Source organism: Schistocerca piceifrons, chromosome 1 (assembly GCF_021461385.2).
Source record: "Schistocerca piceifrons isolate TAMUIC-IGC-003096 chromosome 1, iqSchPice1.1, whole genome shotgun sequence".
In the NCBI taxonomy this organism is placed as follows: Eukaryota; Metazoa; Arthropoda; class Insecta; order Orthoptera; family Acrididae; genus Schistocerca; species Schistocerca piceifrons.
In genome coordinates, this window is record NC_060138.1 from 795,542,083 (window position 1) to 795,557,588 (window position 15,506).

General features: G+C 39.0%; 1 protein-coding gene across 1 annotated transcript in view; it reads right to left on the reverse strand.

The window, feature by feature from the left end:
- LOC124789507 (ubiquitin carboxyl-terminal hydrolase 8) overlaps window positions 1-15,506 on the reverse strand; it is a 243,680-nt gene that overhangs the window by 108,546 nt on the left and 119,628 nt on the right. Inside the window, exons 7-8 of the mRNA XM_047256895.1 lie at window positions 7,714-8,201; window positions 505-689 (exon numbers count right to left, since the gene is read on the reverse strand). Of these exons, the coding sequence (XP_047112851.1) occupies window positions 505-689; window positions 7,714-8,201 (673 nt within the window). The remainder of the gene's footprint in view (window positions 1-504; window positions 690-7,713; window positions 8,202-15,506) is intronic.

Genomic DNA, 15,506 nt, shown 5'->3' on the forward strand with positions numbered 1-15,506 from the left:
AATTGCTTTCTCATTTTTATCATCTTGAGAGTGTTAAAATATTAATGTGGTATTCCTGACACGTGTTATCTTCTTTTAACCATTTATATTTATGTTCACACAATTAATGGGGTAAGTCTGAAAGAAAGTCTGTGGGAATTCTTTCACAGTATCCAGGCTAAACATTTATCACTGCCAGCTGTCCTTTGGTTGTTCCTTGCAGTAGTCTTCAGTCTTATTATCGAGGCAGATGGCGATCTGTTCATTCTAGTGCATCCTATGCAGGTCTCTCGCATTTCTATCTAGCTACTGCAACTTTTGTTGTGCGTTCAAAGCCTTGATTTCTTCCTACAATTTTTAGTATCCTCATTACCTCTATCACCAAATTATTTTTTTTAGTGCTCCAGAATGTGTCCTTTCATCCAAATTGTGCCACCAAGGTCTTTTCTCCATCTAATCTGCTACATACTTCTGAAGCACAGACATTTAAAAAAGATATGAAAGAGTAAGAAAGATTCCACAAACCTTTCCTGTTCTTTTTGTTCCCGTTGTTGGGTGATCTTTTTCATTTCTTTTTCTGTAAGATTAATTCTTTCATTGACTTCCTTTTCAAGATCTGCAAGCTTCTTGTCTTTTGCCAGATTTAATTCCTCCTGCTCTTTACTTTTGTACAATTCTAATTCATTGCGTAGTGATTGGTTTTCCAATTCCTGTAAAGTATGTGTCATTTAGTTCATGCAAGCTGTCATTCTAGATTTCTACAAATAATCATAACACATAAATGAAACAAATCAAAACTGAGTCAAGATGAGGCAATGAGTGCAAAATATCATACTACTTGCAGCTCAAATCCCCACCCCGCCACCCCAACACCTCTCACCCCAGAAACAGAAAATAAATATTGACATTATGTGCTCCATGGGCTATGCTTACCTGAACAAGCACAAAAATGAGAGTAGCTGCCATTATTGCACGTACAATAACTTACTTACTTACTTACTTACTTACTTACTTACTTTCAAGCATCATAACAACACTACTGATAAGTGAGGGCAGGTAGTATGCACATATAAAATGTACTGACCAACTGATCACCACTCATACCTCAGTTTTAACAGCTGCCACTACTTCGGCCTATTCTGCAGCATTAGGGGGAGAGAGTAGCAAGTTTGAAAGCTGAGATAGCGTGTCCAACATTTCCACTTTGCTATCTATCTGCAGTTTAAAAAAATGGCTCTGAGCACTATGGGACTTAACATCTGTGGTCATCAGTCCCCTAGAACTTAGAACTACTTAAACCTAACTAACCTAAGGACAGCACACACATCCATGCCCGAGGCAGGATTCGAACCTGCGACCGTAGCAATCGCGCGGTTCCGGACTGAGTGCCTAGAACCGCGAGACCACCGCGGCCGGCTATCTGCAGTTTAGAGCCTAGTTTAAGCATTATGTGGTTGCCTTCCCTCATGCCATTGTTTAGTTAGTAAGTACTACACAACTGACACCATTGAAAAACAAAGAAAGAAAAGACTGAAGAGCTTATCAGTTCACAACAACAAAGTATGTGTTATGTTTAAAAAGTAATGGATTTTTTTTTTTTTTTTTTTTTTTTTTTTTGTTGCATGCTGTATTACTCTCATTCATGCGATTATTTTGTTTTTGTTCTATTAAACATTGCTGATACATACCTCTACAGTGTTAACCATGCTTGATATTTAGTCTGTTGTCAGATGTCAAAATTGACATATGTTTTGATAGTAACAGCAATAATTTATTCTGTATAAAAGTTGATGAGAAAACTTTTATTAAGTTTTGTTGTAAGAACACAAACAATGAACAAAGCTTTAGAAATATTGAACATTGCTTTTGGTGAGTCTACTACAAGTAAAACAATGGTTTACATGTGGTACAAACAGTTCGAAGAAGGCCTTCAAGATGTTGAAAATGACTAATACTCTGGACACAACAAAATATTGCCAACCAATGAAATCATGGAAAAAAGTGAAAGAAATTATCACGAACAATCGCCGAATCACAATCAGAAAATTTGCTGATGATTTTGCCACACTCCACTCACGCCACCAAAATTTTTCAGATGTTTTGAATACGAAATGTGTGATACCAAAATTAGTTCAAAAATAGTTGAATTTCGAACAAAAACAACAATGAATGCAAGTTATTCAGGAGTCTCTAGATAAAAATCAACAATAGTGCTGAATCATGTCATAATAGGTGATGAAAAGTGGGTTTACAGATATTATGTTGAAACTAATGCTTGATCATACCAATGGGAGCATTATGGATTGCCACAACCAATTAAAATTTGACAAGTGCAGTCAAACATACAGGTTACACTCCTTGTGTTCTTTTATTTTAACAGTGTAGTGCAACATGAGTTCTTGTTACAGGGTTTAACATTCAGTAACAAGCGCTACTTCCAAGAAGTTTAGTTTATGTGAAGTCATGAGGGGGAGGGGGGGTTGGGGGCGATAGCCCAGAAGATGATGAAACAATCCACAGCTTCTGCAACATGATAATGCAGCTGTGCACACTTCTGTGCTTGGTTTTGGACAAAAACAATAGTGTAATGGTCGGGCAGGCAGGTAAGAAAATTTAAATGGGAAATGAATAGGTTAAAGTTAGATGTAGTGGGAATTAGTGAAGTTCGGTTTCAGGAGGAACAATATTTCTGGTCAGGTGAATATAGGGTTATAAATACAAAATCTGATATAGGTGATGCAGGAGTAGGTTTAATATTGAATTAAAAAAATGGGAGCATGGGTAAGCTACTACAAACAGCATAGTGAACGTATTATTGTAGCCAAGATAGACACGAAGCCCATGCCTAACCAGTAGCAAAACTTTATGTGCTAACTAGCTTTGCAGATGACAAAGAGATTGAAGAAACATATGATGAGATAAAAGAAATTATTCAGATAGTGAAAGGAGATGAAAATTTAATAGTCATGGGGGACTGGAATTCAATAGTAGGAAAAGGAAGAGAAGGAAAAGTACTAGGTGAATATGGAATGGGGGTAAGGAAAGAAAGAGCAAGCTGCCAGGTAGAATTTTGCACAGAGCATAAGTTACTCATAGGCTGTATACGTAGAAGAGACCTGGAGACACTGGGAGGTTTGAGATTGATTATATAATGGTACGAGAGAGATTTAGGAACTAGGTTTTAAATTGCAACACATTTCCAGGGCCAGATGTGGGCTCTGACCACTATCTACTGGTTATGAACAGTAGATTAAAACTGAAGACACTGCAGAAAGGAGATTGACCATGGATAAACTGAAAGAACCAGAGGTTGTAGAGAGTTTCAGAGAGAGAGCGTTATGGAACAATTGACAAGAAAAGGGGAAAGAAATACAATAGAAGAAGAATGGGTAGCTTTGAGAGATGAAATAGTGAAGGCAGCAGAGAATCAAGTAGGTAAAAAGACGAGGGCTAGTAGAAATCCATGGGTAACAGAAGATGAAAGGAGAAAATATAAAAACGCAGTAAATAAAGAAGCCAAAAAGGAACACAAATGTCTCAAAAATGAGATCGACAGGAAGCGCAAAATGGCTAAGCGGAGATGGCTAGAGGACAAATGTAGGGACGTACAGGTATATGTCACTAAGGATAAGATTGATACTGCCTACAGGAAAATTAAAGAGACCTTTGGAGAAAAGAGAACTAAAACCAAACTCAACTACTCCCGAACAGGCCATGAAGGCCCAAAGGTACCGACCAGCCGCTGTGTCATCATCAGCCAAAAGGCGTCACTGGATGCAGATATGGAGGGGCATGTGGTTAGCACACCGCTCTCCCGGCCGTATGTCAGTTTCCGAATCCGGAGCCACTACTTCCTAATCAAGTAGCGCCTCAGTTTGCCTCACAAGGGCTGAGTGCACCCCACTTGCCAACAGCGCTCGGCAGACCGGATGTTCACCCATCCAAGAGCTAGCCCAGCCCGACAGTGCTTAACTTCGGTGATCTGACGGGAACTGGTGTTACCACTGTGGCAAGGCCATTGGCAGAAAAGAGAACTACTTGTGTGAAGATAAAGAGCTCAGATGGAAAACCAGTTCTAAGCAAATAAGGGAAAGCAGAAAGGTGGAATATGTATATAGAGGATCTATACGAGGGTAATGTACTTGAGGGCAATATTATGGAAATGGAAGAGGATGTAGATGAAGATGAAATGGGAGATATGATACTGCATGAAGAATTTGACAGAGCACTGAAAGACCTAAGTTGAAACAAGGCCCCGGGAGTAGACAACATTCCATTAGAACTACTGATAGCCATGGGACAGCCAGCCCTGTCAATACTCTTCCCCTGGTGAGCAAGATGTACGAGACAGGTGAAGTACCCTTGGACTTCAAGAAGAATGTAATAATTCCAATCCCAAAGAAAGCAGGTGTTGACAAGTGTGAAAATTACCGAACTATCAGTTTAATAAATCACGGCTGCAAAATACTAACACGAATTCATTACAGACGATTGAAATAATTGTAGAAGCTGACCTTCGGGAGGATCATTTGGATTCCATAGAAATGTTGAAAAACATGAGGCAATACTGACCCTCGACGTATGTTAGAAGATAGATTAAGGAAAGGCAAATCTACGTTTCTGGCATTTGTAGACTGTAAGAAGGCTTTTGTCAATGTTGACTGGAATACTCTCAAATTTTGAAGGTGCCAGGGGTCAAATACAGGGAGCAAAAGGCTATTTACAATTTGTACAGAAACCAAATGGCAGTTACGACAGTCAAGGGGCATGAAAGGGAAGCAGTGGTTGGGAAGGGAGTGAGACAGGGTTGTGGCCTATCCCCGAGGTTATTCAATATGGGCATTGAGCATGCAGTAAAGGGAACAAAAGAAAAGTTTGGAGTAGGAATTAAAACCCATGCAGAAGAAATAAAAGCTTTGAGGTTTGTCGACAACATTATAATTCTGTTAGAGACAGCGAAGGTGCTGGATGAGCAGTTGAACGGAATGGACAGTGTCTTGAAAGGAGGGTATATGATGAACATCACCAAAAGAAAAAAAGGCTAATGGAATGTAGTCAAATTAAATCAGGTGATGCTGAGGGAATTAGATTAGGAAATGAGACACTTAAAGTAGTAAAGGAGTTTTGCTATTTAGGGAGTAAAATAACTGATGATGGTCGAAGTAGAGAGGATATAAAATGTAGACTGGCAATGGCAAGGAAAGCGTTTCTGAAGAAGAGAAATTTGTTAACATCAAGTATAGATTTAAGTGTCAGCAAGACGTTTCTGAAAGTATTTGTATGGAGTGTAGCCATGTATGGCAGTGAAACATGGACGATAACTAGTTTAGACAAGAAGAGAATAGAAGTTTTTAAAAAGTGGTGCTATAGAAGAATGCTGAATGGGTAGATCACGTAACTAATGAGGAGGTACTGAACAGAACTGGGGAGAAGAGAAATTTATGGCACAACTTGACTAGAAGAAGTGATCGCTTGGTAGGACATGTTCTGAGGCCTCAAGCGATCACCAATTTAGTACTGGAGGCACCATGGAGGGCAAAACTCATAAAGGGAGACCAAGACATGAATACACTACGCAGATTCAGAAGGATGTAGGTTGCAGTAGTTCCTTGGAGATGAAAAAGCGTGTGCAGGACAGAGTAGCATGGAGGACTGCATCAAACCAGTCTCTGGACTGAAGACCACAACAACAACAACAACAACAACGATGAAGTCTCAGCCTCTGTATCCAGCAGACATGGCATCACATGGCTTTTTCTGTCCCCAAACACAAAAAGCTTACAGGGTCACTATTTTACAAACATAGATGAAATTAGAGTGCTGAGAGATCTAATGACTATACAGAAGTGCTTTGGGGTTTGTAAAGAGCACGGTCATAAGTGTATAATTTCTAGTGTGGACTATCTTGGAAAGAGTAATAGTAATGTTGATAAACGAGAAGGAAAGAATTGTAGAAAGATGGAAAGAATACTTCTCCGAACTGTGGAATCGCCCAGACCAAGGTGGGATATTACCTGCAAACACTACGGAGGAAAGGAAAGATGAAGAAGAATGGGAAGTTAGCGAAGAAGACGTGAAAATCATAATCAAAGACTAAGAAACAACGAAGCCCCAGGTGAGGACGGAACAACATCAGAATTATTCAAGGAGGGAGGTGAGAGCTTACACTTAGAGATATATAAACTGATCCAGTTGATATGGGAGAAGGAGACACTGCCAGAAGAATGGAAATTGGCTATAATATGCCCCAATATACAAGAAGGGAAGCAGAATGGAATGTGGTAACTACAGAGGAATCAGCTTGTTGAATGTAACGTATAAGGAGCTGTCCATCATTATCCTCAGAAAATTGCAACCATTCATAGAGAACAACATACACGAGTACCAAGCTGGCTTTTGACCAAACTGATCGACAATACATCACATTTTCACACTAAGACAATTGTTCGAAAAACATTGGAAATATGATGAAGATATCTACAGCCTGTTCATCGATTTTCAATGTGCATATGACAGCATCCACAGGAATAGCCTACACAATGCAATGCGGGACTTCAGAATCCCTGAGAAGCTAGTGAGAATGGTGCAAGCTTGTGTGGAAGGGTCAAAGGCAGCTGTACATTTCCGAGGAGCCACATCAGAAACATTTGAGATTGAGACAGGCCTTAGACAAGGGGATGGTCTCTCATGTGTTCTGTTCAATGTCGTCTTAGAGAAAGTAATAAAAAAGTGGAGCCAAAAGGAGTGGGCTGGAATGGAGATGGACGGTAACTTCAATTGTCTCGCATATGCAGATGACGTAGTACTATTACGTGAATTGAAGCACGAGTTGAAAGAAATGTACCTGAAAATGGACAATTATGCACAGAAGGTATGGCTCAAAGTCAATCGAGACAAAACAGAGTTCACGCAATTAGGAATAAGACAAGAGCAGGTATAATTTCTTGAGATAGATGGCAAGAGGTTCAAGAGAGTAGACCAGTTCAAATACTTGGGATCTTGGTTCACCACGGACAACAACATAAAAATGGACATCAAGGAAAGAATAGCAGTAGGAACGAAATGCATGCATTCCCTCAGAGAAATGCTTGGCTCTAAATCTATCTCAGTGAACACTAAGATGAAAATCTACGACACAGTGATATGCTCAGCAGTAATGTACGGTTCAGAAACATGGAGCATGACTAAGCGAGAAAGGGAAAAACTATTAACATTTGAAAGAAGAGTAATGAGGAAGATATGGGGACCAGTTTTAGATAATGGAGAATGGAGGAGGAGGAAAAACAAGGAAATCCACCTTCTGATGCGACAACCAACTATCCTACAGAAGATAAAGAGCAAAGGAATACAATGGATGGGCCATGTAGCCCGTATGCCAGATGGAAGAAAGGCGAAGATAGCACTAGTGGGGAAACCAAACACCAAATGCCCCATTGGACGACCAAGGCAGCGCTGGATGGACAACCTGGCGAAGGACCTAGCAGCCCTGGGAATTGAAGACACCTGGAGAGGCACAAAACACAAAACAGCAAGGAATGGAGGCAGTTTGTGGAAGCAACGCCTGGTCTGCAGGGCCTGTGTTTGCTGAATATCTATCTATCTATCTATCTAACAATTATGTAGACAAACAAAAGAAATTCTTTCCAGAAAACCAAAATTCACATTAGTTTTTCTTTAACATACCATCACACATGTATTTTCTAGTACAGCTGCAACTTGATTTAAATAACTTGCCTTCTCCTTTCGTTCCTTTTCTAAGTTCCTTATATTTTTTAGCAGTTCTTCCTCCTTCTGCTGAAGCTGCATTCTCAGCTCCTCTTCTGCTTCCTTCTCTTTACGTAGTCTAATTTGCTCCCACTCTTCTTCTGCTTTAAGCCGGTTTTTTTCCAAATTCAGTGTGCTATTTGCCAATGTCTCTCGCTTTTCTAGAAGGCTGGCTAAAGCACGACTTCTTTCCTCATACAATTGAAGAGCTGCTGCCTTAGATGAACGATCAAAGGCTGGCTTGTTGTGTGGTGTAAAACTCACATTATCATGTTGCACTGATGGAGCATCCGAAACAACACTGCCACCACCAGCATCAGCGTCACTTGGGGCTGTACTATTACTGTTAGTTGGTCCAGCTATAGCAACATGTGCTGGTTTGGATGAACGATCCACTTTTGGCAGTGATGGTGCAGTATTTGTGACTGAGTCATTTATATCAGGGTATTCTATTGTATCTGAAATAAAGACAAAATAACACATAAAAAAGAAAAACTTGTTTTACAAGTACCAAGCTGGCCAATAGAACGAATACTACAACTCAGTGAAAAGGAAAGTAGATAACAAAATAATCAACATATAAAATGTTGCAATACAAATATATAAACTACTAAAAAGTGATAGTTTAAATTCTTCTCTTCGGAAGGAGATTAAGAAGGAATTCCCCACACCACTGCAGCAATCACAGAATGTTTCCAATTTTTATTTATTTTATCTGAAAGGAAAATTGGGATAAATTATAGCTAAATGAGAAAATATCACAGTTTTTAAGTATTTTAGCCGGCAACTACATGCCATCACATATGTCTCCATCCAGGATACATTTTCCCTGGAGGCTTGCCTTTACACTTCTATAAATGAAAATCAAATAGTGCTCTATGCTTTACAAGGCACACACACTTGCAATGAAATTACCCTGATAATGCCAGTAACATGTTGTCTTTCATTGTGTAAAGAAAAGTAGATGACTGCTTGTGTTGAGTAAAAAGAACAATACAGAAACTCATTCCAGTTCACCTGGAAACATCTTTCAACTTACATTCTTTATCTATATCCTTCGAGGCATAGTATAATTTGTGACACACACGTTAGACTCTAGGTAATCAGGTCATTCATTTCACATATGGGTGTTGGATTAGTGGAAGTGCTGGATTATTGAGAGTGTCCGAAATTTATTTTAAAAAATGTGGGGGATGTACTTTATTAAATCCAAAGATATAATTCTAAAAACATAGAGGATGTGCTTCACTAAATCCGAACAGACAATTTTAAAAATATAGGAGGATATACTTTATTAAATTCAATGATATATTCATTTCCAAAGGCAACTTTGTCAATGAGTGCGTACATAATTATACAGTAGTATCACACATTATGAAACATGTTCCAAATTTTTAATTGTCCGAATGACAATATGCGATGGCAGCACGCTTTGTCACACAACTAGTTTATTATCATTACATTGGTACTGCAAGTATCTGGTTGCGGCATAATGTACTCCAGGAAGATGTCTGTAGTGTGAGAAATCTTCATGCTCACTCCTTCTCTGTCCCCTTTTTCATCACTTTGAACACTTTCCTGCTTGCTTTTGCTTTTGATTATTTTTTCATCTGTAAAAGTTTGGTCTGTATCACAGGTTTCCTCTTTCAACCACTTAGCAACATCTTCATCATCAATTTCTTCTCCTCCTGGAAGCTTGTGGAACATGTCAGTGTACAAGGTATCAGCAACTGATGACTCTGAATTGGGTGGCTCATCGCTGTCACTCAGTTCTGGATCTAACTCTGCTTCAATGGATGGCAACACTTTTCTCCAGCCTTTTATCATCATAGTGCTTTCCACTTTATCCCACGCTTCAGCTTCTTGGAGAACATCAAGTAAGTTCATTGCTTCGACACCTTCAGCGTTGTCTTGGAAGAGTCATTTTCACATTCATTCAGCAAGGAGGCCAGGTGTGCATGTCGATAATGACATTTAATTGATTCCAAAATTCCCTGGTCCATGAGCTGAATCAGGGCTGTCACAATACATGGAAGAAAAAGTGCTTGTAAACCCCTGGGCTTCAGGGCCACATTGGAAGAATGATTGGGAGCACTTCAGTAATAAGAACAGCTTACAGTCGAAGCTGCTTCTTCTTCTTCTTCTTCTTCTTCTTCAGATCTTTTCTCACTGCTGGTACAAATGTTTCATGGAACCACCGAGAGAATATTTTTCTGTACAGCCACGCTTTCTTCTGAGTGCAATGTTGCACTAGTAGTGTATTTATGTCACTCTGTCGAAAACAAAGTGGATGTTGGTATTTCCCAATCACCGTGAGCAGTAGCTTATGACTTGCATTTGCGTTACAACATTCCATTTATGTTACGCACTGTTTCTCTTGCTTGTACCCACAAGTCTCCTTCTCATGCTTGGCAACTAATGTTTCTGAAGGAAGGATCTCGTAAAAGAGTGCACTTTCATCAGCACTGTATAAGGCATCAGCAGTTATATCTTCCTTCTCTATTACCTTCCTTAACTTGTTTACAAACTCGTCTGCATATTGTCCATCAGCTGAGTGACTTTCCCCGGCGGCTGTCAGATACTGAACGCCACGTAATTTTTTCCAATAGCCAACCCTCACTTGCTGCAAACAAGTTACTACCACCAAGTTGTTTGTTAAATGCAGCTCCTTTTTCTTTTATTATGGGACCACTATCTGGACTTCCCTTACTGCACTGTTGTATGAACCATCTACAAACATCTACGTCCAGTTCCTCATTCTAACTTTTTCCCATAACCTTCTGTTTTCCCAGCTCACTATCCATTTGGGTTGCATAATGTTGAATAAAATAGTCTTACTTTTTGACATCATAAATAGTTGCTTGTCCAACACTGTACTCAGCAGCAGTGGCTTTCACCTTCCCTAAAATTCTGAATTTCTGCTTGAGCTCTAGCATAACATGTTTCCTTTTAGAAGACATGATACTGAACTGTAAAGATTCCCACAATTTCAAATGTGTGTAGCATTCTTTAACATTGTAATTCACTAACGACACTGTTGCACCTGATGGTTCATTCTTGTGTGTCATTTCGAATGCAAGCTGAATTGTTGAGAGGCCAAACTAGTAAAGGCTGGTTTGGTGAGAGTTTGATGTAGTTTACCAATATTATTCCTTTTCTTCTGCCTTTATCTTGTTCTATAAAGGAATATTACTGATCTGGTTACTATGGGAAATGTACATGGGAGAAAAATAAAATGTTGGTTGCTCAATCTTGTAATGTTCACTCATTGAACTGGACACCACATCTGTCGTGTAGATTCTCCCTGTGTAATATGTAGGACATTTCAATAAGGCTCTCAACTTGAGTGAACGAAATCATAACAAATCACACAACTTGTCTTAAAAATTTATTATTCGATTAATTCAAGGGTAAGGGTCCCACACTAACAATTTTAGATTCAGCCTGACAAAAGTTTTGTAAACATCTTTTTTGTGGATACTTACACTTCCTTAGTTTTCTGCCAATGAGAATCAGTCTGTTTCCTGGCTTCCCTGCAATTGAATTTATGTGGACATTCCATGTTAAATCATTCTGCATGGTTACCCAATGTATTTGACATACTGACAGGGAGAGATGCCCAGGGGTGGGATTGATAGTTTGAAATGTTTAATGCAATTTATGAAAAATAATTTCCTGTAATGCTTTAGAGACTTAATAGTAGTAGTATTACACAGAACGATTGCTGAGCTTAGTGGTTAAGACATATTCCTGGCATACAGAAAGTTGTGGGTTCAAATCTCAACAAGTGGTTTGATGTTTTTTTATTATTAAGTCTTTATGACTTCGATTATTATTTTTATTTGATTGACTGATTATAATATTTTTTATTTCTTTGTTGCATCATTTCTGTCATCATTTAAATTTTTCATTTGCTTTCATTTTTTCTTCTTATCACTTTTTCTTTCACTTGGAATCTTTGTCCATATGATTTTAATTATTTTTAGTGATTAACTTTAGAGTGATTAACTTTGATTAGAACTTACATGGGGAGAAGTGGAAGAGGCATTGGGCAAGATGAAGGGAGGGAAGTCACCAGCTAAGTGTAGAGATGATGAGAGCAGCAGGAGAGGTAGGGATACAATGGCTATATTGAGTAATGAAAATTGTGTGGAGACAGAAGATGATCCCAGACGACCAGAAGAAGAGAATAATTGTCTGATCTTTAACAAGGGAAATAGAAAAGAGTGCAAGGGGATAACATTGATGAGCCATTGTGCAAAGATTTTTGAGAAAATTTTGGAAGGACAAATTCGGGGAAAATTAGAAGGAAGAATGAGAGAAGAGCAACATGGCTTCAGAACAGGAAGGTCCACAGTGGATCTAATTTTTGCTGTAAGACAACTGCAGGAACAGCACTATGAATATGGAATAGGTCTACTAATGACCTTCCTGGACACTGAAAAAAAGAGTATGATAGTGTACTTAGAAGCAAAGTGTGGAAAGCCCTGGAGAACAGAGGAGTAGCAAAACAGATTATTTGGAGGATAAGGGAAATGTACCATGGAAGTGTGAGCTGTGTGAAAGTGGAAGGAGAGAGATCAGCTTGGATTAAACAGAAGAATGGCTTGAGGCAGGGAAGTGCACTTTCACCATTACTCTTCATTGTAGTGATGGATGATGTAATGAGTACAGTAGCACAAGTAATTTGTGAAAGGAATATGAAAGCTATGGTGTTTGCAGATGATCTGATGATTTGGGGGAATGAGGAGGAGGAAGTACAAGAGCAGGTGGACATATGGGAATGAACACTACAAGAATATGGGATGAAATTTAGTATATGTAAGAGTGAGATGATTATCACAACAAGAAAGGAGGAGAGAGGATCAATGGCAATAATAATTGGTGGGGAATGATTGAGGAGAGTAGAGAGTTTCAAGTACCTTGGAAGCCTGACACAGGAAGATGGGCGACAGAGAAATAAATGAGCGGGGAGAAAAGCAGAAGCATTTTGGAAGAGTGTCAGAAGCCTGATATGGAGCAAGGATGTACCCCAATTCAGTAAAAAGGTTTTATACCAGTCGTACTATGTCCTGATCCTGACATATTCATAAAAAACCTGGTTTATGAAAGGAACAGAGAAAAGCTATGGAGATGAAATTCTTGAGAAACAGTATTGGAGTGATAAACATAGACAGGTTAAGAAATGATAGGATCAGAGAGTTAATGAAGGTGGAACCATACAGGAGGAGATAGAGAAATCAAAGCTGAGATGGTATGGACACGTTAAGAGAATGGATGAGAAGAGGATACTCGGGAGGATACACGAGATGAAACTGGAAGGAAAGAGACCAAGAGGAAGACCGAGAGACAGACAGCTTTCAGAGGAATGCCTCCAGAAGAAAGGGGAAGACCAGACCAAGGTGAAGACGGAGAGATGGTGGCAAGACAGAAGACGATGGAGAGGCCTATGTTCCATACAGACCTGGCCAGAGAATGGAAATTGAGGAGAGTAGAGAGTTTCAAGTACCTAGGAAGCCTGACACAGGAAGACGGACGATAGATAAATAAATTTTCATCCATGTTATTGCATTCATTACTTCTATTCCTCAGTCTGCTTAAAATTCGTTTTATTTATAATCCCTTCTCTCGTTTAAATCTTCATCTGCTTTATTTTGCCCACAGTGCAACAAGAATTTACGTTTTAAATGTTTGTATGGCGATTACCACAAAAAATGTACAGCTTGTAATGAAAAATAAATTACTGATGCAATTGCATGGCCTATATGATTGATTTATTATCTTATCCTTTTTTTGCACAAATATTCCAAATGAATAAAGAATGATAGGAAGAAAAAATACGAGCAAAGAGAAGGGTCAATACTATGATACTGTGAAATATTAGAAATAAAAAATTACATTTAAACCAATTAAATGAATAAAAATAATTATCAAAATAATTTTGATAAGCATTTAAAATAAAAAAATTCATGGCATGTGACAACATTCGAACTCACAACCTTCTGCACATTAGGAATATATCTTCACCATTAGACTACAGCCATCATTCTGCATAATACTACATATTTAAGCCCCTAGAGCATCTTGGAAAATTTTTTCATTGATTACTTGCAAATGAGAGTCCAATTTCAGGAATGGATCCAGGATGTGATACCTTGGACCATAACCTACACTACCATATAGATGATTTCTTGAAGTTCTTCCCACCCTTTCTTCTCCTTGTGAGCCCACAGACTGATTAGTTGGTTGGTTGATTTGGGAGGAGGGACCACACAGCAAGGTCATCGGTCCCATCAGATGAGGGAAGGAAATTGGCCGTGATCTTCCAAAGGAACAATCCTGGCATTTGCCTAAAGCAATTTACAGAAATTACAGAAAACCTAAATAAGGATGGCAGGACACGGGTTTGAACAGTCATCCTCCTGAATGCGAGTCCTGTATGCTAACCACTGCGCCACCTCAACTGGTGATTGATTAGTGATTGTTCAAACCTAGCCTTTTCATCTATTACATAAACTTTCTGATTGTGGCAGACAACTGACAGTCCCTGCATCAAATGTCAATCACAGGGAAATAATAATGTGGCTTGAAACTTACTTGTAGATTAAAACTGTGTACAGGACAGAGACTTGAACTCAGATCCTGAGTTCGAGTCGCGGTCCAGCACACAGTTTAAATCTGCCAGGAAGTTTCATACCAGTGTACATTCCACTGCGGAGTGAAAATTTCATTCTAATATAGTGGTTTCATTGTATAGAAGTGTATTGTCAGCAAATAATATCAGAGAAATACCAATTTTTATCTACCATGACGAGGAGTATAAAGCGTGTTATTGTCACACAACTTTTCAAATGCATCATAGTTTTGGCATGAAGATGTAGGAGTACAAAATCAGCTGTAGTAGAATTAACAAAAGTAGTACTCGATGCTCATAACAAGGATGAGTGTGTCGCAGAGCATATTCTTAGAACTGTCTGAGGTACCGGGTGATCAAAAAGTCAGTATAAATTTGAAAACTTAGTAAACCACGGAATAATGTAGACAGAGAGGTAAAAATTGACACACATGCTTGGAATGACACGGGGTTTTATTAGAAAAAAAAAAAAACCACCCCATATTGCTAGACGCGTGAAAGATCACTTGCGTGCGTCGTTTGGTGGTGATCATGTGCTCAGCCACAAGTTTCGTCATGCTTGGCCTCCCAGGTCCCCAAACCTCAGTCCGTGCGATTATTGGCTTTGGGGTTACCTGAAGTCGCAAGTGTATCGTGATCAACCGACATCTCTAGGGATGCTGAAAGACAACACCGACGCCAATGCCTCACCATAACTCTGGACATGCTTTACAGTGCTGTTCACAACATTATTCCTCGACTACAGCTATTGTTGAGGAATGATGGTGGACATATTGAGCATTTCCTGTAAAGAACATCATCTTTGCTTTGTCTTATTTTGTTACGCTAATTATTGCTATTATGATCAGATGAAGCGCCATCTGTCGGACATTTTTTGAACATTTGTGTTTTTTTTGTTCTAATAAAACCCCATGTCATTCCAAGCATGTGTGTCAATTTGTACCTCTCTACATTATTCCGTGATTTATTCAGTTTTCAAATTTATACTGACTTTTTTATCACCCGGTACATGATTGTACTACGTAAGCTAGTGTCATCTGGAATAAGAGATGCAGCTAATGGCTGATTCTGATCATACATAGCAATTAGGGTACAAAAAGTGGAGATAACAAAAACCTCAAATAAGGCT